Source organism: Pagrus pagrus (assembly GCF_965226575.1).
Source record: "Pagrus pagrus genome assembly, chromosome: 11".
NCBI classification, from domain to species: domain Eukaryota; kingdom Metazoa; phylum Chordata; class Actinopteri; order Spariformes; family Sparidae; genus Pagrus; species Pagrus pagrus.
Genome location: NC_140195.1, coordinates 22,906,463 through 22,934,442, shown reverse-complemented (window position 1 = coordinate 22,934,442; position 27,980 = coordinate 22,906,463). Strand labels below are relative to the sequence as shown.

The 27,980-nt window shown below is 41.5% G+C and overlaps 1 protein-coding gene across 10 annotated transcripts in view; it reads right to left on the bottom strand.

Moving 5' to 3' along the window:
* Positions 1-27,980, bottom strand: part of bsna (bassoon presynaptic cytomatrix protein a) — a 141,644-nt gene that overhangs the window by 55,466 nt on the left and 58,198 nt on the right. For all 10 annotated transcript variants that reach the window (XM_084367335.1, XM_084367339.1, XM_084367340.1 and 7 more), the window contains exon 3: positions 14,703-16,310. In XM_084367335.1, the coding sequence (XP_084223461.1) occupies positions 14,703-16,310 (1,608 nt within the window). The remainder of the gene's footprint in view (positions 1-14,702; positions 16,311-27,980) is intronic.

The window sequence follows — 27,980 nt, the reverse complement described above, 5'->3', positions numbered from 1 at the left end:
TTGGCAAAGCAGTTTCTGAGGTTCAGAATCTAACCACCGCTCTGGTTCTCCATTACGCCTCTTCTTCAGTGGTTGTAATGTGTGCTGAGCCTCATTTTGGCTCTCTGATCCCTACGGAGACCTGCTGCTTCATTTTTTAACTCTAACTCACTCTACCATCACGGCCCACAGTAACGGTCGAGTTCTACATTTAGTTTTTTGTGGGAGTCATTTTTCCATGTCAGTGGTAATGCTGTGCAGGTGTATAACCCTGGGGAAGGTTGTTTTCTTCTTCTACTCCAGATGCAATGAAAACAATTACACAATTTTACACTGCCGTTTAGAACAAGTCTTTTTTTCCAATGCACGCAGTCGACTATCATAGCATGCCAGTCATTGGTCCATTTTTATGAAAGATGAATATCAATCAGTCAACTCTTTACGCTTTCTACTGATGTGTCGAACTGAACATCAAATCTGCTTTTTTTTTGCCAAAATCCAAATAGTGTTGGGAGGTTATGCAGCTGTATTTAAAATGTCAAACAATAATGACAAACCTGATTCACTGTGCTTGACAACGCATCTCGAGAATGAAATCAAATATATTTTAAAGGTCATGTTTATAACATTTTTATGGAGACAAATCATTTTAAAATAATACATCTACAGAGCTGATAGAAAGACTCACAATAAAAGTATCTCTTTTCCTTAAAAACATTTTTATGATTGTGAATTAATAATATTACAGTGTTTGTTGGGTCCAAAATGATTGTTTTGTTCATCTCTGACGGCTGGTTCCAGCTTCTACCGAGGTTTATCAGCCAATATTATAACGCTGTCACACTGTGTCTGTGTTTCGTCAGCAATCAGCAGTCTTGGTAGTCGCCAGTTTGTGGAAAAAAATGTAAGAATGGCTGAGTTCAGAGAATGAGCCCAGCTAGCTAGCGTTAGCTTAGGTTTGCTATCCTTGGCAACGTCAATGTTTGCTAGCTTGCTTTAGCAAAATTAGCACATATTTTCTAGCTAAAGTTGCTCACATTAGCTTGCGTTAGCAGCGTTAGCAGGTGCTAGCAACGTTAGGTAGTGCACAAAATGGCCAACACTTAAAGGGGCAGATCACTTATCAACAGTATTGTTGACGTTGTAACGTCAATGCAATTGAAAGGGGAGAGATGGAACATTTAGTGGCTGAATGTTATCAATAACACTTTTAAAATACAAAACTATTCAACTGAATTCTGTGATTTGCATCTGCAAAAACCACACTGAAAGGTGTTTGTTTTTTTAAAAAAAGGCCTCCATTAGCTTCCCAGCACTGTCCTCCCAGTAGCTTCGTGATCTTTGAATCTTCACCCCAGTGAGGGAATTCCCCTCTTCTCCTCTTCAGTGTAGCCCCTACACCTTTGGGTTTTAACTTGTTCAGAATCACACTCTGTGCTTCTGTGGGAGTCTCTCTCTCTCTCTCTCTCTCTCTCTCTCTCTCTCTCTCTCTCTCTTTCTGTGTGTGTGTGTGTGTGTGTGTGTGTGTGAGGGGGTCTGTTAATCAGCTGTGTAGCCCAGGGGAGGGAACAGCTCTCCTCACTGACCCATTTAAAGGCAACATGGTGGGGAGAGTAGAGAAAGTAGGACAGGAAAAATACAGAACTTAAAAGTACTGCCTTTGCCTCTGCACCTATCTCCTCGCCTCCCTCGAGATCTGCTGTTTTTGTACCAAAGATGAACATATTGATCTGTCTCTCCACACATTATGTCTTTATGTCAAACATGTCTTCACACAAGTGCACCCTCGAGGGGGTCGTAAACTGGTTCCGTTTCTCTTGCGCAGAGATGCTTTTGTTCCCCCCCATTGTGGACGGTGTGGTAGCACTGCACGTTCCTGTGTGTGATGTTGAAGCTCTCGGAGGGAGGCGCCACTTGATGGTCCCCAGGAGGGCCATTCTAACTCTTTTCCAGCCTCCACTTCAAAATAACACCACTAAAACTGACTGCAGGGGGGACAGTAACACACTCGATCATGGAAGGGCACGGTCTCACACACACACATGCACGGGGAAACGAGAAAATAGGGTTTCTTTTTTGACATACAGGTCAGTCTGGAGCTGTAACTCTGCAACACATTGCTGTTTTGCCAAGAAAATTAGCTCTGCTGATGAAGGAATATTTGAACAGATAACTATCCACCTCAGACTATTTATAGAGGATGTTCTAAACTGCAATCTTGAAAAATTTAGCAGGACACATTTTGGAACAGTATGTTTCCTCGCCAACATCCCGAGCCGCTCCTCTGGGGTTAGAAAGAGGGAACAAACTCGCTGCCCTCCTTCTCATCCTCTTCTCCTGCCACGGTTGTCTTTCCACATGAGTTTATCTGTTGCAGGAGCTTGTAAATATAACTCCTACGAAGTAAGTCAGTGTATCACGTCTCTGCTGCTGCTGCAACACTCATTTCGAATTAAGGGTGAAAGTCTTTCTTTGATGCTGCTTTTAGTTCTGCTCTATAAATCTTATTCTTTCATTTCCTTCATCTTTTTTTCTTCACTTCACACATTGTCTTTGGTATATTTAATATAAGTCAACTTGACTGTGTAGACATTTAGACACATCTGTTTGTGTCATTACTAAGTCTGATCTCATGAAAAACCTTTATTTTACTCCCATCAGACAGTCTTTTATGAAATTATCTACTTCTTACTTTGCTGTCACAGAAGTAGCAGCAATAGTAATTTATTACAGAATACACATTTGCAACAAATTAGAGGAAATACAAAGTGTCTTGGTTTTTGTCCTCTAGATTTCACATCATTTCATTTAAGAAAGACTGTTTTGGACCAATCTACAATTCAAAAGACGGGTATTGTTGGATCCATTTAATTTTATTTTATAAAATATGATAGGCAGTACTCTATGTTAATTACAGGACAAAAACAAATCACAGTAAACTACTCCCCCTAGACCTGTTAGTCAAGTTCCAAGTGCTTACCTCAATTAAATTCTTAATTGGACCGGTCCTGTGTGAAGCCACAGATGACGCAAACTTATAGCTAGTCAGCATACCTGCAAACACTCCCGACTGTAGCAGGAGTTTGCCTATTTTTAACCCTTTCTCCCGCTGTGCTCCCGATTGGTAATCTCATAAAAAAGATAAAATGGGCATTTCTCAGTTTCTGTGCGGGATATCTGTCACCTACTTGGTAACCTACCCAAGCGTCGGAGGTGAGCGTGCCTGAACGACACTGCCTGATGTGCGTCACTCGTCCCTGAGCTCTATCAAACCCTCTGCTCCGCTCAGTTTGTCGCTGAAAACCGACACAAAGGGTGGCAAGAAAATCTCTCTATTTCTCACAGCGTGATGTGAAAATGACGAGTTAACATTGCTGACTGAGTGTTTTCCAGTTTTATATGTTTTAATCCTGTGAAATAAACAGAGTACTTCCGCTAACATCACATGAATGCGGTAGATTCACACCATCATGGGCTGACTTTAAAACAAGAAATGTAGTTTTGGGAATACTATTTTCAAAAGCAAGTACTTCAGTACTCTAAGACAAGAATAAACTTTACTCAACAACTGTCGCAACTAACTACACTTTAACTTCATCCACCACTGTTTACCTCTACCTCAAGGTCTTAAGCCTTGCGTTGTCTTATATGATCCAGTATGGAGTTTGTAAAGCGAGAAAACTCTATAAAATATTAAAAGTACTTTCTTTTGTGAGTAGATTGACTGAAAACTAACATGTGCTGCAGTGTCCTTCACTTTCCTCTCTCTCGGCCACCAAAACCTGTTTTCTAGTTTCAGAATCTTTCTTATCACCGTCTCCTTACCACTTAATAAGGACTCCTGTGTCCACAGGGGCCAAAACTAAAGAGACAAAAATATCTCTTTGTGTGTTGATCTTTGTGTGTATGTGTGCTTTCTATCAAGGCCTTTGATTCCAGCACAAACAGTCAGAGAGAACAGGACCAGAGAGAGACGGCTCTGTGAAAAAACAAGTTACAGAGAAAGAAGAAGAAGAAAAGTGAGTGTCATGGAGCTCTAACTCATCCACACAGCAAGAGCTGCTCACAAGAAAAGAGGAGGCGAAAATAGGGAGAAGGGATGGAGAGATGAGAGGATGAAAGAGGATGAAGGGGAGACAGATTGAGGGGTGGAGGCGGACTGAAGGGGGAGGACAGCGGGATGAACAGGGGCAGGAGAAGAAAGGGGAAGACGCAGGAGTGGGATGAGTAAGAGAGGAGGGGATGGAGGGTGACATGGAGGAGGTAGAGGAGGAGAGAAGGGCAGCAAGGACCTGCAGGAGAGGAAGACGATGCAAACAGTAAGGTGGTCGGACTGAGCGGGAGGAGAGACTGCGGAGTGGAAACAAATAAAGTGAAGAGATGAGAGGCAGAGGAGGAGGAAGAGGGGGAGAGGGCTGAGAAAGAGGAGTGAATGGAGGTGATGACAAGGTGGGAGAAGGAGTGATCGGAGGAGGCTGAGGTGATGGAGAGAGAAGGTGAAAAACATCACAAAACAATACGATCATAAAATTAAAATTCATGAGGGTGCATGAATGAAGCAAGCTCAGAAGACCACTGATAACCTCAACTAGGAGCGCTTGATTTATGTATCAATTTAACACTTTTATAACACTTACAGTATTTTAGGAACAGAGAAATAAAAATAGCCGCTGTCACTTTGGATTTTTTGGGTTTATGTGACGATAAATGAATAACACACTAACAGAAACATCTTCAGATGACACTTGCACCTCCCGCCTGACTAAAACAGAGACAAACCAAGGGCTCAGTTTACGTCATCAGCAGGTATTTAAAGAACCGACTGTGCAAAGTCAAGTTAGCACGCGATGCCGGGCACGGACGTCACTCAGAGAGGCAAAAACCCAACAGCACTGAGAACTCTAAGAGCTTAGGAGGTAAAAGTAGGGCGAGGATTCAAGAGTATACGGTGCATGCATATGGTTCAAGAGAGGCCAAACAGTCAGCTCAAGATATTTAAAGGGCTTGACAGAATCAGGACAGACACATCTGAGCACAGAAGTTTGAAGTTTGTTATGTTCAATACATTCAAATATTAAAGGCGTTCCTAATTTGGCCATCAGACTAAATCAGTTTAACCTTCGTCAGGGAGCGCGGTACATCAGAGTGATGTCACGGAGCGGTCGGGAAACCTGTTGGAAGAATCCAGGGTCACATTTTACAGTTTGAGAAACGTCTGTTCAGCAGTTCAAATACTGAGCAAACATTAAGTTGAAAGAGATTATTCTATCTGCCTTCGAAAATCCAAATATCTAATCATCATGTCACGGTTTGGGTTTTTGGTTAGTCATTTCCTGTTTTATTGTCGTCTGTGTCTCCTGCGTTTTTGTATCACTCCTTAGTGTTCTTGATTCTTCTTGTTGCCTTTTTGTTGCCAGCTTTTTTCTCGCCAGCCTTTTTGTTGTTTGCATTTCGGATTTCGTACTTCAGCTTTCAACTTTTTGTCGCCTGCCTTGTGCTTGAGTCCCTTTGTGATAACTCTAACGCATCATCCTCTGTCAAAGATGTTTTGTGTTAGAGAAAAGTGAGAGTCTACTTTGTCTGTTAACAATGCTTTATTACATTTCAGGAATGTACGATGATGCTCTCACCCACGCTGGGTTTTGAGTAGGTCAGCAACACTTTGTAAGAGTGACAGGACCAAATTCTTCTGCAACTTGAACTCTGAATAAAGTTATTTCAACTATTGAAACACTTAAAACATCTCAGTTTCTATGACTTCAGAGGTTTTTTTCTGCAATGTAATTCACTCTTTAGAGCCAAACACACCAAAAAGACATCAAAGAACTAGCTGCAAAGAACTCATGTCTCCTTTATCTCGGCCAAAAAGCTGCACTTGAACACACCGCAAAGACTACAACCGGTGGTGAACAAGCTTGTACGTTCTGTGTGAAAAGGCAATACTTCTCTGCCGACACATAAACCATTGTTATGATGAAGCAGCATTTTTTGACACCACTCTCACTAATATAGACGCTTCTAATGGAGAATATATCTGATTAAAAAGTTGCAAATGGCGCTGGCCAAGAGGCGGAGAAGAAATATAAGGAGAAACTGTGCTAAATGGGTGTAATCTGGAATAGTACAGTGATAGGCTCAGAGGGCTTTCCATTTCATTTTCAGTTTCTCTTTTCATGCGCTGGTCCGCTTACCTGAACAGCCAATCTGAGCGGTTTCTCTCGACGATGAGCCAACGCCAAATCTACATGCTCAATTGGCCAAAAAGCTGCTGACAAGGGCTGTCCAGTGCCAGCATTTCTCTGAAAACTAAACCACGACATGTGCTTGAAAGGCTATGATGACGTACATAGGCAGAACATTAGTAAGGTTCTGTTAAAAAAAACAGCAGCACATGCAGAAAAGTTACTTGTCCTGCAGTTTTCTCAATGCATATTGAATGAAATCCTATAAAAAGGTGAGAGTTAGATGTGCTAAATAAGTCAAGAGAGAGAAAAAGATAGAGAGCAGCGGAAGAACTAAGAGAAGTGAGAAGGCTGAAACTAACAAGGTTCAGTTTCCTGAGAAGACGTGAGAACAAACGAGGAAAAAGGAAGATAGAAAATAGAAATAACAGAGAAATGTAATAAAGAGAGGAGGAAGAGATGTCAAATGTGTGAAGGCTATATTTACACTCAAAGCAGGACAGTGATCAGAAAGTTGCCAGTTTGAATCCCACCTGGGAAAGTCTGGGTGGGAGGAAGAGGATGAAAAAGGCGGCAGAGAGGACGAGATGAAAGGAACAGATGGAGAGGAGGCGGGTGGACAGAGGCAGGAAGAGGAGGAAGAGGAGAGGAGGCGAAGGAGGAGAGGATGGCGAGCCGTTGTATTATTAATTGTAGTGAGACGTCCTGAAGTGCAGGAGCGAACTGTCCGTCCATTAGGAGCTCTGTCGTCTCTGCTGCTGCTCTCCTCCTCTATTCCTGTTCTCATTTCTTTCTAAATACAGAAGCATGACTCACTCCATCCTTGTCTCCTACCTTGGACTCCTCTCTCCTTGTCACCTCTCTTCATCTATGGCCATGTAGTCTTTTATAGTGCATGACAGTCATTTTGAATCTAATATGGACACTTGAAGGTCAATAATACCTGTTGTTTTTAGATTCTTGGACCATTTTCACACACAATGATTGAGTCTTAACCCATTTTAAACAACAGTGTGATCAGTGTGACTTAAATGTCTCAGGAACAGTAATGAGCGAGGTAATCATTGATCTCCTATTGATTGATGGTTTGATCATTTTTGCATGTTGACATCTCTTTGATTTGAACAGTAACACTCATCAACACATATTTGGAAGAAATGACTGAACCACATTTAATACACATTAATACTGTAATACTTCTGCCACTACTACTGTAATACTACTACTACTGTAATACTACCACTGCCACTACTACTGTAATACTACTACTACTACTACTACTGTAATACCACTACTACTACTGTAATACTACTACCACTACTACTGTAATACTACCACTACTACTGTAATACTACCACTGCCACTACTACTGTAATACTACTACTACTACTACTACTGTAATACCACTACTACTACTGCAATACTACTACCACTACTACTGTAATACTACTACTACTACTGTAATACTACTACCACTACTACTGTAATACTACCACTGCCACTACTACGGAAGTACTAATACTACCACTATAATACAACTACCACTACTACTGTAATACTACTTCTACTGTAATACCACTACTACTGTAAAACTAACACTGCCACTACTACTGTAATACTACTGCTACCACTACTACTGTAGTACTACCACTGCCACTACTACTGTAATACTACCACTACCACTACTACTGAAGTACTAATACTACCACTATAATACAACTACCACTACTACTGTAATACTACTTCTACTGTAATACCACTACTACTGTAATACTAACACTGCCACTACTACTGTAATACTACTGCTACCACTACTACTGTAATACTACCACTACCACTACTACTGAAGTACTAATACTACCACTATAATACAACTACCACTACTACTGTAATACTACTACTACTGTAATACCACTACTACTGTAATACTACCACTGCCACTACTACTGTAATACTACAACTACTATTGTAATACCACTACTACTGTAGTACTACTACTACCACTACTGCTGTAATACAACTACTACTACTGTAATACAGCTACTACCACTACTACTGCTTCTACTATTAGTACTACTATACTTCTGCTACTGCTAATGCTACTACTTCTACTACACAACTACTATTATACTGTTACTACTTCTATACTACAACTATTAATTCTACAATGTGACATCTGCTCCACCTGTGGCGGTGGATTATTGCACTGTGGACATCACAAGCTGATGATGACAGTGGCTACAATCAATGTAGTTACAGTTTGTGTGTCTATGTACAGTGTGTGTGTGTGTGTGTGTGTGTGTGTGTGTGTGTGTGTGTGTGTGTGTGTGTGTGTGTGCGTGCGTGCGTGCGTGCGTGCGTGTGCGTGTGTTGTTCTCTGACCATGTAAATTGCGATCAGACCTGGTCCTCATCTTTCAGGTGCAGACATGCAGTTTATTTGTTGTGTGATGACTAAATGTCACACAGTTTGTGGAACATTATGCAGCTTTTGCCTTAGTTAAAATATTCTTCTTGCTGTGTCCTCGCTCCATTAGTTTGTACCTCTGTGGATGTTCTGCCCTCTGCTCATCAATTTAAAGATGTTATTCTTTCATTTATTTTTGCCAGTGGAATAGAAAAGCAGGTGAAACGCTGAGTGAAAATAACGGACAACAGTTAGATGAAAGGAGGAGGTAAACGGACAGAAGATGGAAAGGTAAAAATAATGGACCATGTTAAATAAAATAAACACAAACTAACGCTCCATCTTCAACTCCATTAGCCCTAATGACCCTCGTAGTGCTGACAGTAACCTTTATAATGACCAATCAGCGCTGTGGGAACCTCTCACACGCGTACACACACATCATTTATAAAACACACACAGAGAACCTCATTCAATTAGCCATGTTAACCTTTTGGCCGCCGTGGCATTTTCCTGAGCGGTGTGTCTGACTGTGTGAGTGATAAAACATTACAATAAGATGGTTACCATAGCAGCAACCAATGAGTCTAATGAGATAAAACTCCTTTGACTGTAATCTTAACTATGTGAGGAAAAAACATGGAAGCTGCCATTTTACACCTGGTGTTATGTGGTTTGAAACTTGAATGCTTTCAATTTGAAACAGCAGCAGTAGGAAATGTTGTCTTACTTTTTCTGTCTCCAAATGCTCTTTTATTGTTTCTATATATATTCTGTTCTTATTTTAGGTTCATGAACCTCTTTTTAATCTTTTCTAATTTCTGCTGCTGTAATAACTATATTCTCCACTGGGGATCAATAAAGGTATCTTATTTTATCTTAAAGTGGGCTTGCTGCCATAATATTCATCATTCTGTCTCTGGGTCATGCTAACGTTGCTATCTTTGCACTCACCACATCAGTTGTAGATATTCAGAAAATCCTGAAGATGTCCAAAATTAAGTACCACACGACACATATCATTTCAAATGCTTGTTTCTGATAGTGACAAAAAAAGCACACCAAGCACAATCCACTGCATTGCAGCTAACTGCAAATAGATCCCGATCCAGATAAACAAATACCATACTTTCTTGTGTAAATATTGACCTTTTTGTGGCAGCCAAACATTTTTGCATTAGTTCACTTTATGGTGAGCGATAATGAGAAGCCCCTACACGGACACTTTATGAGGTTAGACTGCCTCGTGCAGGAAGGAGGACCAGTTTCAGACTGGTACTCTGGTTTTTTGAAGGATTTATCTTCATGGGATCTCAACTTAAACACATCTTCTGTGTCTTACTCATATAGTACTAACACACACAAACTCAGACACAGATACAACACTCCACAAGACCACAAACACACAAATGTAGATTAAATGTCTGGACACACACAAACACAAGACACATAGACACATATCCAGGTGGACTGGGTGCTTTAATCCTAATAATTGCTCGGACAGTAGTGATGACAGCTGTGAACACCAGAATGACAGACTGGACAGAGAAATGGCCTCATTCACTCATTCACTAACACCTGCTTATACTGTAGTATGTGTGTATGTGTATGTGTGTTATGGTTTGTCATCATTCAGACCTTCATGAGGGGGCTGTGTACATCACCAGACACTGGGTTATTCTTCTAACATTACTTAAGACACTATTATGTTATTCATACGCCATTTGGTGAGTTCAGACGGACATCACATTTTCTCAAATACTCCCTGTCTCTCTCAAGCTCTATTTGACAAATATCCTTGCCTGAACATACAGAGTGATCAGCAAAAAACTCACAGACAGAAAGGCAGAATTAAAAGACGGAAGAAAAATGTTGTTAGGAAAAAAGAAGGGAATATTTCAGGGCAGCAGGAATTAAGTACAGAAGCAGAGAGGGCAGAGGGAGCAGGATGAACCTAATGACTTTTTACTTTTCTGTTCGAGGAGACGCTGCCTATCCCTTGCATATTTCATCCCTCCCGCTATTTTTATAAAAAAAACAAAACCTTCGCTGAATTATTGATACATCAAGCGAGCTCTACACTCCATGTTCCTCTATCACACAGCGCTCCTGTCCTTCTCAAACACCAACTCTCATCTGCCCCGCCTGGTCAAACACATTCATATTTCAGTAAAGACACAAGGTTGTTTTCTGTCACAGTGTATATCCATGTGCATGATGAAGAGAGGAGTGAGTGACCTGTTCAAAAACTTCTGAAAAGTAGACAAATATATCCTGAAGGTTTGATATTCACCTGCAACCACAGTGTGAAATGAGCTATATTAAGCACAATATGGCTACATAAGAGTCTACAGCTACAGTAGCTACAGCTTTGTGAGGATGTAAATGTTAAAATCGGCATGCTAGCTTACCTGAAATGACAATGCTAACATGCTGGTATAATGTTTAAACTGTTTGCCATCTTAGTGTAGCTTGTTACTATGTTAGCATTTGCGAATTAGCCAGCGCACAGAAAGTCTTGATATATTTATAGGGAAGAGAGGTCACTTCACCACATTTTGTCCAGTGGAAGGGCAACCTAGAGGGCACTTAATCATGTTTTATCTACCACAGGGGCATCCAAGAGGGCACTAACGTGGCGTTTTTTCAGGGAGCATAGAGGAGGGCAATCTATCCTCAATCTACCGCCCAAAAAAAAAAGGTCAACTTCATGATGTTGCTAGCTGAAATGTTACTGGGTCACCAAAGTCAGTGGGATTCAGTCTTGGGAGCAAAATTAAATCCATCCAATTTGCAGACCAACTCATTGACATCACCCTCCCAACACTAGTGTGGCTAAAAAAAGTACTACTTATGCATATTTTAGGGAATAAAAAGTCTGTCAACCTTTAAAGAATCAAGGCCTTTATATGAACAAATTTAGCTTCTCTGCCCTCCATGTTAGTCAAACTTCCTCAGTGATTCTGTGATCTCATTGCTCCTTTGTCGTCATCTTTCCTCCCCCTCTGTACTTCACTGACTTGATTTTTTTCCCCTCTCTTTCCCCTACTGTTCTACTTACTGTCTTTGGTGTGTTTGCGAGTGTGTGTGCGCTAGTGCCTGACTACCCCGTGGACAGAAGGCTGCACGTGATTCGGCTCTACATGTCTGGTTTCCCCCTCAGCCTCCATTCAGCTCTCTTTCCATCTGCTTCCAGCGCACCTTCCCTCTTCATCTCACTTTAAAATGTGTCTATTTATTCATAATTGTGAGTTTTTCTTCATCACTTCCTGAGACTTTTTCTCTCTTAATCATCTACCTTTTCTTTTTTTCTTCTATTCTCTTGCATCTCTATTCCCACTCTGCTCTCTATACATCTCCATTGATCCATCCCCCTTCATTATCTTTGTTTATGGTTTCCATTTTTTTCCAGTCCCAATCACCATTTTTTTGGTTTTGAGTAGAGCTCAAACATTAGCAAATACTCTGTGCCACCATCATCATCTTTCCTCAATGTGCTGGCAGAAAGACTTGTATCTGGTGGTCATTATACTTATTTCTAGTCCCTCTGACATCCCTCACTCCTCTCTTCATTCTGCCTATTTTCTCTTTTGGTTTCATTCACTTCTTCTGGAGAGCCTCAGGCCTTAACCCACATTGCACGCACACATTTGCACACACACTTTTTATATCATGGATCTTCTTTTGATCTGCATTTGTGTGTGACAGTTTCCATGGCGTAGATTTCTCACGGTCCAAATAACATTTTGACTCATTCTCTCTCTTCGCTTTCTGTGTGTATAATCATCGCTGTCCTGTACACAGTAATAGTAACTATATATAACCCTGTATATTATCTCTAGGTCTACCTTAAGGCAGTGACAGTACATTACAGTACAGTACGGTGAACAACCGTACTCCCCAGAGACCTTAAAGGCATCGTGCTGCCTCAAAGTAAAAACAACACGAGTCATCTTCAATCTGCCTGACTGACTGACTGACTTACACGCATCCCTGCTTCTTTCTGTCTTCTCTTTCATCTGTTTCTTCCCTACTTCCTTCTGTTCTTCTTCCCTACTTTCTCACCCATCCTAGTTTCCTTTGCTTTCCTTCTATTTTTATTTCCTTAATAATAATTACTCTTTCCATCACATAGTTCCTTCCTCCCCTGCACCCACATATCTCTTTATATATCCTTGACCTTCTCCTGTTCCTTGACTTCACTCCTTCCCTCCTTAAAACTTCCTTCTTCAGTCCTTACATGCTTTCCTACCTTCTTCAATACATACAAGGCTCTATCTTACGTCTGGCGCAAAGCGGCGCACAGCACAGTGCAAGTCTCATCGCTATTTTCAGAACGACGCGGTTGTCATTTTCACTCTGATTTTATGATTAGTGTAGCTGCTTTTAGTCAAATTAAATGTCCATGCACGAAGTAATGCAGGAACATTTAAGCAGCAAAACTCAAAGCTGTATTAAAGAACTTGACAGGACAGAGGAAACTCTCCATAGGGAACAGAAATAAACTTTTAACTTCTGAAATAAATTCAGAAGTTCAATTTATGTTACGCCCAAAACACACCCATGACTAGTCTAAATACAACCCCTTTTGCGCCTTACTTTGCAAGGAGCCGCTGTTTAACTAGCAAAAAGGATGTGCCATACGCTTTAGACCATGCACCATAGATCGTTTAAATTGGGCCCACAGCCTGAATTCTTCACAATCTTCTCCCTCTCTATCTTCCTTTGCTTATTTCTATTCCTTGCTTTGCTTTTCTCTTGCTTTCCCTCCTCCTTCTTTTCACCTCTAAGCCTGCATGTGTCTGGATCGATTAAGGGGAGGTGAGAGAGCAGTCGGCCTTTACACTCCTTTCATTGTGGCATGAGCACAATCACTTTGGAGGAGAGAAAGAAAGCATAACTGAAAAAACGATGTCTGTGTTTTGTGATTCAGCTTCTCTTGAAAGATTCATTCTCTCTCATTCTTCACCTTTTTGAACTTGCTTCATCCACATTCGCTATCTTTATTTTTCTATATCTCTTCCTTCTTTGTCGCCTTTTCTCTTCCTCTTTCTTACCCTCCTCTGTCTCCATTTCTTGCTTATTTTGTTATTTCACCCTTCATCTTTATTACTTGCTCTCATGAACCGAGTGTCCTTGAAAATTCAATAGGTTGTTCGGCCTGTTTTGACGTTTGTAAAAATGAGGCTTCAATCAACAGCTAATGGACTGTTGGAGGCCATGTTACATGTAAGTGACACAGTGACTTTGTGATTGTTTGTTTTTTTGAATAATAATAATAAGTGGATATTATGGGATTGATGAAAAAGACAGCTCGTATTTTTTTAAGTTTGTATAATGAATTTTTGTCTCAGAGGGTCATGGAACTTATCAGGCATATTAGGAGGAGATGGTCTGAATTACAAAAACTGTTTGCGCTTCTATGACTCAAAAGTGAATTTTAGTGAAGCTAAAATTGTTCCCCAGCTTCAGTGGTTGCTGTGGCCTTTTTGCATTGACATGTTTTCAGTGAAATAGTTTGTTAGCATGTAGCATGTAGCATTCTATCTGACATAGCAAGCAGATTCATTGCCAAACAGCTAAATACCTTTCACTGAAATCACTAACTAAATGGCAACAGAAAATGAATGGAATGAGACTTAACCAAGAGCAGAGGTTCAAGGTGCATGTACATAGATGTAAATGTAAGCATAATATTCAGCTCAAGAAAAAAACAGACAACCGATAATGGTCCAAACACAGAAAGAAAAACAGAGTTTGTAAAAGAGCAAAAAGGATAAAATCTGAAGTGAAATGCAGGCCACTATCTTTTACTATCTTATGTTGATAAGAGAGTAAGAATGGACGGAGTGAATTCCTCAGAGAAAAGAAAAGATGAGAGGTTCAGGTCTAACTGTGTCCACACAGTGGAGAGGAAGAAGTCCAACAGTGGAATGAAAAGCATTTTCTATTTGTGCTGAATGATATCGATTGTCTGGGAGGAGAGGATCTGTCTGTTGTGTGTGTATGTGTCTGTGTGCGAGTTCCAAAATATATATCGTGAAACACATTTTGCTCTCATCATATACACGTTATCTGTGTGTGAGAGACTTTGTGTGCACACTGTACTCCATGTATGTGTAATAATCATCTTACCTCCACCAGATGTGGCGTGGGGTTGAAGCCACACAGGTTGCACACTTGGCTGTGACACTGCGTACAGCTGTTGTAGTTGGGTGGGTCGGAGCTGCCGATGTTGAGCTCCGTTTTACAAAGAGGACAGTTCACTTTAGGCTTTGCAGGCTCTGGGGCGGGCGCAGGAGCAGCCATGGGCTCCTGCTTTTGCAGTGTTTTCTGCATATGAGTAGGTGTCTGCTGATTCTGTTGACCTTGCAGCCCTTTCTGATGATGCGCGGGCGACTGCTGTTGCGGCATTCCTTGTTGGTGGGGCATGGTCTGCTGTTTCTGGGTTGGCCCATGCGGTCCACCCATTTGGAGACCTCCCATTTGGCTCGGTGCATGAGGACCCCCCATTTGGCTGGGTGCATGAGGACCCCCCATTTGGGTCGGTGGATAAGGGCCCCCCATCTGGCTGGGCCCATGAGGACCCCCCATTTGACTGGGCGCATGAGGACCCCCCATTTGGCTCGATGGATGAGGACCCCCCATTTGGCTGGGCGCATGAGGACCCCCCATTTGGCTTGGTGCATGAGAACCCCCCATCTGGCTTGGCGCATGAGGACCTCCCATCTGGCTCGGCGCATGAGGGCCACCCATTTGAGTTGGAGCATGAGGGCCCCCCATCCCAAATGGCTTGGTGCCAGGAGCCCCTTGTTGTTGCTGCCTGTTGTCAGGAGTTGCATTACTGAACACCACCTTGCCTCGTGCAGGGCTTGGCTGGGTGGAGGCAGTGGGTAGAGGGTCAACATTTATCAAGGTACTAGCCTGATTGAGCAGCGATGCCCCGAAGCCAAACAGTTTGGTCAGGCCATCCTGAGCAGGAGGAGGGGCCTGACTCTGAGGTCTGTGGGCTGGGGAGGAGCCAGCACTCCTGGTCTGGTCATGGTGTCGGGCCATGGACTGGTGCATTGGAGAACCGCGACCCAAATCAGGCTGGGAGGGAGCCTTGGTCAAGCCAGGAAGGGGCACAGCACCAGGGTGGGGAATCCGTGGACCTCCCGGCTGGTTGGGGCCTCCTGTGGGACCTCCGACAGCTCCTGGTGCTCCGGGACCTCTCTGGGAGTACGGGTCGGACCTCATACCCTGCTGAAGGGGCCCTGTCTGCGTCTGGGGGCCGCCAGACCTCATGCCCTGCTGAAAGGGCCCTGTTTGCGTCTGGGGGCCGCCAGGGCCTGGGTGTCTCTGCAAGCCTGGGGAGGTATGAGGCTGAGTCTGGGGCCCTGGCTGGGATGCAGGGTACAACTGGGGCTGAGACTGGGGATACTGCTGGGACTGTGAGTATGGCTGCGACTGGGAGTAGGGTTGAGTCTGTCCGTAGGGCTGCTGCTGCTGCTGCTGATGAGGCTGCTGCTGCTGCTGCTGCTGCTGACGTTGGGTCGGCTGACTCTGTGCCAAAGGTTTGGGCTGTGCTGCTGCCGGCTGTGTTGGCTGTGTTGGCTGAGGTGCGGGCTGCTGAGGCTGGACGATGGGTTTGGCTTGGTGGGACGGAGAGTGAATCTGCTGTTGGCTCTTGGAGCGAGGCGTGGTCATATCAATGCCAAGAGCTCTCTGCATCTGACAATTCAGACACAGCCACTCCTGGACCTGCAGACAAAAAACAGATTTTTATGTTAGTTTAAACCTCTAAAAATCCAGTTTCCCCCTTTGAGAAATAATTTCTGTATATCCTGTATCAACTTGCTCCTACTCATTGAAGCTTTGTATTTATACTGAGTCAAATATCTAAAACCCAAAACTGTTTTTTATGTCTGAACAAATGCAAATGGAGAAACCTGACAAATTCAGTATCTTTTGGATTTCCATTGGCATTTAAAACAAGGCTCTGTATGTATGAACAATGCATGTTTGTAATGATGTCGAAGAGCTTATGACTGAAGCTTATGAAGTTTGCTTTAGCAATGTAAGAATGTCTTAGTCCTGAAACCAGGTCAAAGACAGCATATAAAAAAAGTCAAGGAGGAAAAGAAAGATAATCAATGAACGTCTGTAAAGATAGAACAGTGTAGGTATAAAACATCACTATGACTCATTAATTTTCTCTTTGAAAGCAGATTGCTATTGATTACTTTAAATATCATTGCTGACTCAGACAGGATACACAGGCATCTCTATTCATCTAAGCCCAATGTATTCATTCATCCAACTTCAAAGTCGCACATGATAGAGAGTGCATTTGGATGGCTACACATAGAATATTGTCCATCTTTCTCTTCTTCTGGAGAACAGAAGTGCAGAGAGAATAGTTGTAATCAACCAGAAATAGAGGGAGAGAAGGGTAAATCAACCACAAATTGACTGCAGCGCTGAGTGATTGCTGTGCCGAAACCGCAACCTGAGTGAAGAGCATTACATCTCTCACAGACACACACATAAATCCACATGCGTACACAGGTATGCACACACATAGAAATCAAGTGTAGTCACAAGCGAGACACAAACAGATATGATGAGACACACACAGTCGAATGAAATGAATACAAAACACCCCTCTAAAAATAAATAAAAAAACATCACCCCTCCTCCTCCTCTTCTCCTGTCTTCCTCCTTCCTTCTCTTCTTCCTCCAGATGAGAGCTGATACTCCCTTGTGTCCGGACCTCGCTTGGCTCTCTAATTTTTCCCGACTGCGAGAAAACACACAGCTCCTCTTTGAACTGTGTCAACCTGCTCTCGTCCTGTCTGTCCTACAGCAGCTCTGCATCCACCACAGCGACCCAGCTGCCATAAATAGTGTTATTTTAGCTCCTCTGCAATCAGAGCAAAGCTAGTAAATCTCTGCACGTTCAAAGCGTTTCTCCCATCCCCTTTCCTTCCCATAGTGCACTGCGCGAATGTACTGTATCACCCCACTCGCTATCCTACTGAACCCCCTCCCTACTTGATTTTTTTTTTTGCGAGGTACAGGACAAGGTGGCTCCTTGAATTTGAGGGGAAGATGTGAAAAGCACGGGGAAAGGAAAAGAGGAAAAAATGCCTGCATCGGTCACGTACCCTAACTAAGCAGTTCCTCCCACTGTGCTGCCCCAGCCTGCTTTGCTGTCTGGCATTTTCTAGCTTGACAGCATCACTGATCCTATGTTCTGTTAACTCAGCGGCTACAGCCACTGCTACAGCCTGACATCCTCCTTTCCTCCTTAACATATTCTCTTTGTAGCTGTCTCTCCTCTCCTCTCAGCTTCTCTTCTCCCTGTTTTTTTCCCTCTCCTTCACGCCCCCTCTCGTTTTTCCCCTACATTTCTTCTTTTCTGTCTTTACCCCCATTTTTCTGTGCTCTCTCTGATCAGGTTGAAAATGTAGGTCTCGTTCTTTGAATAGCTGAAGCAGAAGGAGATTTGAAAGTATAATTTTGCCATGCAGGCTCCTCCCACGTCGTGCTGCCATAATTACATCTGATGAAGATGGCGAGAGGGAGATGAAGAGAAGCAGATAGGGAGAAAGAGAAAGGGGGGAGCTGATTTTAATGAGTCCCTGTCTATCCCTCTGCTTTATAAGCAACATCACAAGAGACACTCAAAGGAATGAGGGATAGAGCGAGGGATGGAGGGACGGGATGGAGCAGGGAGGAGGTGGAGAGGGAGCGAACGGTGGAGGAGAGAGGAGTCAGCAGTTTTTTAATCCAGGCAGCTCTTCAGCTCTCATCATGTCAAGCTTAATCAACAGCGCGGCAGCACAGAATATCCACTTCTGCTTCACTGTGGTTAAAACCAGTGAATCCTTTACACACCTGAGCCCTGTTGCTAACAGGTGAGGAAGCGTCACGTTGCTAACAGTTTGTTTCAAGTAATGAAAAAATAGACTTTTCTCACTTACTGCAAGTGGTATCTAAGATAGTTATGGTTTCATTGTTGGTCTTATGTTATGCTGTTATTTTTATGCACAGTACAATGGAGGCAAATGGAATTTAATTTGTGTTGCATATTACATTTAGTCTTAAAAATGCAATAGCAATTTGCCCCTCCAGTGTTACTACTCTTTGGTAATCTGTCTAGGGACTACTTCTTTGGTAGAAAGTGGTTCCAGTGAAAAGTTTCCACATTGAGGTTCACTGTATTAAGGTGACAGCAGAAAGACGTACATCTTTAACCCGAGACAAATAAAACTCAAACTGTCAGCCTGGCTGGATAATACCAATGCTTTTCAACATTATTATTATTATTCATTTTTGGTAATTTGGTACGTTTTTATTAACAGTGGGCTTAAAGCCCAACTCCACCAGTTTTACACGTTAAAGTGTGTTTACAGGTTTTGTGGAGTACTACTGCAAATGTGAAAGTAGCATAAAGCCTTTTGTGACTCCAGAGGTAGCTGGACGTCATCTGATAAATTACCTTTAGTGATCTCATGCAGTTGCAATGTGGGTAATGTAGGCACCATGTTTTGAAAAGCAGTTCATGGCTCTTACATTGCACTCCTTTAACACTGTCGGACTCATTGCGGACGTTTATAAACAAATCAATCAAATCAAAATAAGGCCTGGACTACACGAATACAGATATTCTTTTTAACGGATATTTTCGTCCTCGTTTTAAAAAAAAACTCTGTCTACACCACAGAAATATCTCTGTCCATACGAAGAGGCAAAACGAAAACGATCGCCTCTGAAGCCTGCAATGCCATGCCCGGCCGATAGGTGGCGATTAGCAAAATGTAAAATACCACAGAAGAAGAACTTTATGAGCATGCGCAGTCAAACGGTCCAGAAGAAGCAGTCAAACGGCGGCAGTTAGGGTAAGAAGTTATGGCGAAGAAAACGAAAAAATAATCTTTTGTGTGGACCGACGATGAAGTGGAGTTGTTGCAACAACGTTACGTTCATGTGTAGAGCTTAAATGAGACCTAAAAGTGCAAAGCACACATAGATAGCCCGGTACATGTCGGCCATTGTTGTTGACAACCGTTTTGCTTCAATGCGCATGTGCGAACAGCTTGTTGCTAGGCGCTTGACGTCATCGCGTCAACACCAGCTCTGTTTAACATCACTACACAGATCCACTCAATCGGATATTTTTTTATTTCTCCACTTTTTTATCTGTTTAAAAATATCTCTGTTTATGTGGGTGAAATTGCCGTGTTTGTGTGGTTGAGAGGCCCAACTGGACAGAAAAATGTGCGTTTAGGAATATATCGTATTCGTGAAGTCCAGGCATAAATTGTTGGCACCTACGTGACCAGCATTGCAACTTGACATTGCTGGAGGTAATTCAGTTACCCTTGAAGTCCATCCAACATTTCAGTCTGTGTCAATGTAATGACATAATATTTTTTTTCCCCTGTCAAAGGGTTTTTTTTTTTCAGTATGGCAAGTTTTTTCTCACTCGAATCCAAGGTCTGAGGACAGAGGATGTGGTTCACTGTACAGATTGTAAAGTCCACTGAGGCAATGTGATTGTGATTGTGGCTGTATAAATAAAATTGATTTGATTTGATGTGGTTTATAATATTTGGACAGAGCTGTAGCACAAAGCCAAACGTAGATCAAGAGTTGTTAAGGAAACTTGCTCTAAAGCCACAAAATGCAAAGTCTTTGAGCTAACTCAGCTCAGTGGAGGATTATTACCTCGGTCAGGTCTTTGCTATCATTAGCTAGCTCATGTCTTTGACTGAATGTACTGTATGTAAAATGCATCTTATTGTTTGTATCAACAAGTCCTTCATGACAGTTGGACTTGCCATAGTCGGAACAGCTCAGGTGTTACTAATAACATGAATGATTGCTCAGTTCTATCCACTTGTACCAGTAAGTATGCAAAATACCAGAAGCCTTAAACTGAAGCAGCTAAAAAGAATCCAGCCATTGTTCATTCATCCTTGTATACTAACTGCTAACACATACACTGAACCAAAACATAGATGCAACACCTTTGTTTTCACTCTAATATTCACGACTTGAAGTCAAATATCTAAGAACTTTTCTGTGCACTTTTCATTTGCCAAGATAGTGCATCCCCCTGACAGGTGTGGCATATCAAGATGCTGATTGAACAGCATGATGATTGCACAGGTGTACCATGGACTGGTCACAATAAAAGACTAGTTTTATCACACAACACAATTCTACAGATGCCACAAATGATAAAAAATGAAAAATTGATGCATTTATTGTTGTGTTCAGTGTAAAATAGAGATTGATATACTAGAGCCATTGTGTAGTATACAATTGGGACACAATATTACTGTTTGCAGATGGAGGTCATTAAAGACCACACAAATATACACCAATGTGCAATGTGAGACGAACTGCAGACAAACGACGTCCAACCTTGTTTATGAGCAATCCCCATCATCTGACTGCCAGAAAACTGCCTCAGGCTCATTCCAGAGTTCTGACCACCATATTGAAAACCAGAGCTCTGACAGAGACTGATAAGCCTGTCACAGAGCAGCTTTGACAGGTGTCTTATGTAACTTAAAGCATTAAAGTGCAGGTGTCACCTCAAGTTATAGCCCATTTGCTACTCTGTGTGTACGGTTCACAAACCAGTCGGTCGGTGTGTCGGCCAGGCTCAGGCAATTTTCAGGCCTGTGGAAGTTATTACAAGAACAAATGGCACCAAATATCTTTTCTGAGAGGAGGAAAATGAGCCCTGACAATCTTCACTGATGCTGACTCTGCACTCCCAGCAGGAAGAAATGTAAAAGAGAGAGAAACCAGTGCCCCATTTTCTCTAAGTAGAAAAAAGGACATCTGTGCCCATTTCTGCCTGTGTAATTGTATTCAAAGCTTCATCACATTTTATGCATACTTCACAGAACCATGGATAATGGCTTCAAATAAAGAAGAAACTTGTACCATTGCATGTCACAATCGGAGTTGTTGGATTTTTTAGGCTAATATAGATTAAAGCAAAGGGCAGCAGAAACAGTTCCCTAGAATTCACTTGTATCATATATCATAATAGTCCTGAGTCACATAAGAGTAGACAGATGGTTTGAAAGAGGAGTAAAATAATCCATCTATGTCAAACTGGAACGACCGTCTTTGAACAGAGGAGGTGGCCTAAGACATTACTTATCACCCACCTACAATGTAGTACTGAGTTCTCTCCCCAGACAGCTTAACAACCATTCACCTGGGCTCACCTAGCCTTAGAAACCACATGAAGGCCGTTTTTACCAACGAGCCACAAGTGGCCTTAACGACTCTGTAAGGACACTCCCACACACAGTTTGAAAGCCTGCAACTCCCCTCCAGTTATTTAGAACTGAGGAAGCCTCTTGGATGATAAGTGAGACTGAAACACATCCAGTTGCCTACGATATAGGACTTATAACCATGACCTGGATGACAACAATGACAACAAAAAGTCTTTAAAATATACAGTTCCTTGTTCACAAACTTGAAATCCACAGGTTTACCATATTTGAGGCATACAGTATGTGGAGAAGCACTCAGGTTTTAGGAGGCTCTTGGTATGCAGTGTATTTTGGCATCCCGTTGTGAGAAATCTTTCCAAAATGGGTAAAATATGCTTTTCAACATTTTGTGAAATAATAAATACAATTTCCTTTGTCAGTGCCTTCCAAAATTACTCACATTTTCAATCTGGTATAAAGTCTCCTTATTATCAGACTGACAAAACATGAACAGATGTCTTCTCCTGTACTTTGGCTTGTTGAATGAGCCACCGAACAAATGTTCTTTGGGAAAAAGTGCACTGCTAATGTTAATTTTCAGGTTAATTTAGATAGCTAATTAGCTGGTCAGCTGCAGCACAATACAACAGCATGTAAACACATTTGGAAATGTTATTTTCAGTCTGATTAGATACTGGTACAGTCCTTATTCTTCAGTACAACTGCCACAAACAAACTTCTTCATATAACTTGCAAAGCTACAGCTTGAGTTTGTTGACTATGTCTCACACTCCCCTGCCGGAGCTCAGCCTGTCAACTGCATCAATCAAATTGTCAATCAAATACAGACACTTTGTGACACAGTATTTATGCCTTTTCTTACCAGAGAGAACATCTTGACTCCATGTTTGTATGATACAGTCATTGGTACTTTGGATGAATGAACTATACGATAGACATGTAAATAAATGTCCCTATACAAAGGGTCAGCGAAATGCTAATTTCTTTAACCAATTTTAAAAGCCTAAACTGAATATGTGTAAGAACTGTGGATGGAGGGTTCACACATAAACACACTCTGATCCTATATGAAATCATCTCACACAGAAAAAAACATGTGAATGCATGCACACAGAGACTAGAAGAAGACTAGAAATACTGCTTTCCAATACACACAAACACACTGCAGTCTATGACTGCAGCCTCTCATCTCCAGCTTATTCTAAGTAGCTCAGCTCTGCTCAAACCTGCAGGACTCTGATTTCCTCAATCACATTTCTGTTTATCTTTTTTTGTTGCTGTCACTCTCCATGCACACTCACACAGGCACAGACAACCACACAAACACAGGCCTGAGCTGTTAAAATCATTAACTTGGAGGTCAGGTGATCTATTTAAGAGGCTGAACTCTGTCAGTAAAGTCAGTGTCTCTATCACACACACACACACACACACACACACACACACACACACCAAGAAGAACCTTCAACTGAATTCATTTCATCAGGTCTACAGGTGAAACACGTATTGCTGAATTGATTTAACAATGATCAAATTCAACCAGCTGTGTAAAATAGTTAAATCACCATGTATTAATGTCTTTTATGAACAGAGTTCACTTTTCAAACTTCATAATATCAAGTCAAAATAGAGTCAGAGTGTGGGTAATTTGTTGCACGCTGAACAATGGGAAGCCACTGTATCAGGATGCAATAAAACATAAAGTTACAATCTACAACTTCCTGTTTTGAAATTTTTGGCGTACCACTGTGAAATCTGCATACTGTGCTTCTTGGAGGTCAGCCATCAATCAAAAGAATCTTTCTGTAAGTGTGTTGGTGAGTTTTTATAAAAACTCCAATACAACACACACTTCGTTTATCCATACAAGTTTTACATTACATCAACTTTTGTTGAAGCAATTGGCTTTAACACATTACCACAGTGGAGAGTGAGAGCAATTAATTGAATCAAACTGCCGAATCAGTCAAAATAGTTGGATGATGCCACTTAGCTCATTATCATGCAGCTCTACTCTTGAGTCCAAAAGGCGAGTGGAAGTTTAACGGAGCAGAGTTCACTGTGACTCTAATTTAATTTGTCATTAATTAGCCTGGCAACATAGAGAGATGAGCGGTGAGGAAGTGGGAGGATCAAGATCCAATCAAAGAGCTAAGGCAGCAGAGAGGAGGAAATCTATGAGGCCGGCCTTCCCTCCATCTCCCAATCCCTGTTGGGTTTTCCTGCTGCTCTCTACCAATTAGGAAAGAAGCTAATTGGACATCAACTGTGCAACCTGATTGAATACAGCACCTAGTACTGCATGTGGTTCAATAGCTTACATTACATAGGATGCAGTGCTTATAGAAACAAACAATAATGATAAACAAAAAAAACAATATTAAGAGAAAGAATATGGCAAATCATATTGTTATGCAAGTGGATAATAATAATATGCATACCCTCATCTTTACACTTTCTATTTGGACTGGTGGCCTTATCTCACTCACGCACCCACTGTGTCCCTGTAAACTCGACACACACACACACACACACACACACACACACACACTAACCTTAGAAAAGAAGCCACCGTTCTGTCATCAGGAAAGACGAAAAAAAAAGGAAGTCTGACACTTTAGGCCTTGATGACAGGATGAGCTTTTTCCTGTGGCTGTAGCACGCAAAGTGTGACATGAATAAAAACCCAGTCACACTCAGAAACACACACACACACACACACACACACACACACACATACAGTACACACTCACACACACACACATGCACGGCCACCAGCTGTCAACATAAAATATTCACATCGCAGATCTCCAAACACTACGAGTGCTGAACAGGTGTTAATGCCGTTTCATGGAGAAAACTTGAGGTGTGATTCACAGCATCGTCTGCAGCGACATCCGCAGACATTTCACCTTTGACTTCCAATAAACACTTTAAACATGACTTCAAAATACACTCCAATAACACTCATTCATATTTAATTTTGAAAATGTCTCAATTTCCAGGAGGTTGTCGACCATGCTGCTGCCTCAAGCTGCAGGTAACATTATTGCACCTATATAGTATACTGTGAACAGTGTAGTGTATACGGTATGATGAAACAGGGTTGTAACAAACACTTGGCCCCAGCACCTTATTTGAGACTGCATTGCATAGGGTTTGTCAAAGCAAAGTCCAACAAATGCAGACCTACACTAACATTTTGCTACTTTATCTATAAATGAAAGTGAATGCCTGTTTTAATCAATTAATGTTAATTATAACAGAGCCCTTTATGTAGAGACACACACAATAGCGTGTAGCTAGTCCATCAAGAGTCACATCCCATTACTGATCTACAATTAATGTTTGTCAATTATAACAATTTTAAAATATGGGCATTCAACATAATCCAGGATTTTTTCATGGTTCTGATTTCTGTTTTTTTCAGTTTTATTTTGTAGATGTTATCTTCATGTCTTGTGGTATGTTTTCTACTGAAGCCCTAAAGGGCCATGCATTCATACATTTTATTTCCTCCGTTTTCCTGTGATAACGAGTTAATTTCATTTGTTTTCTCGAGATCTCGAGTTATAATCTCGAAATAACAACTGCCGTTTTCCCGAGATAACGGGATCATATTCTCGAGATAACGAAACTTTGTTTTCCCGAGATAACGATATAATTAATTCGAGATCTTGAGCTGTTGTAACATTCATTCATCCCTTCATCAAAAACTAATTTAGTATAGAAAGCATAAACGCACAAAACAAACGGAGAAATAGACTTACCTACAGTAGTGTTCAAGAAACCCATTGGTTAGCATGCCATGCCACTTGTGTGTGATGGAAATCTCAGGCCTATCATATCACAGTCATTATCTCGGGATCTCAAATTAATTATATCGTTATTTTGGCAAAAAAAAGTTTCATTATCTCGAGATCTCGAGAAAATTATCCCGTTATCTCGGGAAAACAGCAGTTGTTATTTCGAGATAATAATTCGAGATCTCAAGAAAACAAATGAAATTAACTCGTTATCACAGGAAAACGGAGGAAATAAAATGTATGAATGCATGGCCCTTTAGGGCTTCTGTAGTTTTCCACTTCCTGTCTTTGTCTTTTTTTAACGCCCTTTTTGCCTGTGTCGGTTCCTAGGGACTGCATTTTTGTATTTTTTCTTTAGTTTTTCTTGGATTCTACTTTGCCTGCCTCTTCATTGCCAGTATTTTGTTGCCTGCCTTTATGTTAACTGCACTTTGGAAATTTTGGGATTTCAGCCTTGTTAATAACGCTTGCCTTTCGTTTTTTAATCTGCCTGCTTCTGTGTCTTCCGCCTGGGTCCTTTTTGCCCGAGCGTTCAGTGTTCTTGTCTGGTGATAAGGTGGCTGATTAAGTGTGGTGGTTAAGCTGGATGCTTTAGATGGCGTGCTGTATTTTAAGGGATATCTGCCAACTAATCAAAAATAAATTTTTCTTCTCAACTGAGAATAAAATACACATGGAGGAGTGTCAGGAGTGCAGTGAAGTGAAAGAAAGATTCAGTAGGAGTTTGTCTACCATTAGGGTTTTTGCTCATTTAAAATGACACACGTGATGGATTTTATCAATATCACTTTGCATCTCTCCATATTGAATTATAATTTAAGAAACCTTGATGGCTATACTATTTTTATCTCTTATGCCGCCTTCCATGTTACAGTAACTGAGACTTGTCATTGCACAGTTTCACTGACTATAAAGAAACAGAGGGAGGTCTATTATAGAAATGCCAGTACAAAATGGTTACAGGTGCCTTTATTACATCAAAGTGAGCTTGAATTAAGTTGCCATGTGCCGTAATTGGCTCAGAGTGGCTGGAAATGTCACATATAATGTAAAGTAAATGAAGCCCACCGCAGGTATTAGAAGCAGTTTGTGGTTTGGTTCTGTGGTCTGAGCTGAGTGGCTCACTTTCTCTGTCGTGGGAACACACATTAATGTACATACTGTTAACACACACACACACTCTATACATATTCACACACATACCCACATGTAGTGCACACAGCTTCACATGCTCTTGCAGAATCCATATGAACCTCTGCACAGGGTAACAGTGCGCAGCTTTTAATAGACCTGTCTATCAAGATGGTGCGGAGGAGCGAAGGAGGAGGGGAACGAGGGTAAGCACAGTAAAGTAAGTTTTTGTAGGCATGCAGGTCGAGGAGGAGGAGGAGGAGGAGAAGCAGTCTAAGTGTTTAGACATCAACAGAGGAGAGAAGAACGCCTGCTTTTTAGGGTAAAGTTGAGTTTGTTAGTGGGGCCATTTTATGTAGGAGGGTACAACGTGGTTTACAAAAAGCAAAACAAAAAAGCACCAAATGAATTGAGAAACATAAGAACAGCTACTTTAAAAAAAAATGAAAGAAACTATGACATTGTGTGGGATTGTGTGTTTTCACTTATTTTGGTTGATTAAATCTCTCCTCAGGACTCTGTGGGTGTGAACAGATGGTAGTTGATTGACATCTCTGACAGGACAATTTACATCATTTTGACTCTGTGAAAGCTTAAAGAAATCTAAAATTGGGTGTTTAATGAGCGAATAGTCTGACATTATATCTAGATAATTTACTTTAAAGTGGCTTTTATATATTTTATTGGGTTTTTCTTCGTGGTTGAAGCATTTGTTGGCTAGAAATGACTTCATCACAGAATAGGAACATTTCCATATATAAAATACTGCTCTTACTCAGCTGATAAACAGACTGAATCACCGTTTTGTTTCATTTCATTCATTCAGCCTGACATCGCTTACATCCACTGAGATCTCGGAGGTGGGGGTTTGTTTTTTTTGTTTTTTTTTAACCATTCAATAACAAGAGATGTGTCCGTCCCATCAATACCATTGCAGTCACTGTGGCAACTGTAGAAGCTGCTGCTAGGAAAAGGTAACTAAAAAATTTTCACAATCATAAGAGTGACTCTATTTGGCAATTTGTAACAATTTATGTGTATTCATCACTTTTTTTACTGGCCACACATAAGAGGATTGTAACATGACGTGCCTTGTTTCAGTGCCTCCCTCTGCTCCATTAAAAGAGAGCAACAGTAGCTAACGTTAGTTTAGAAATGCAGTCTGCTAACATAAACAAATGACCAGCGCAACACAGGAGTTTCGCAGAGACCCTTTAGAAAAA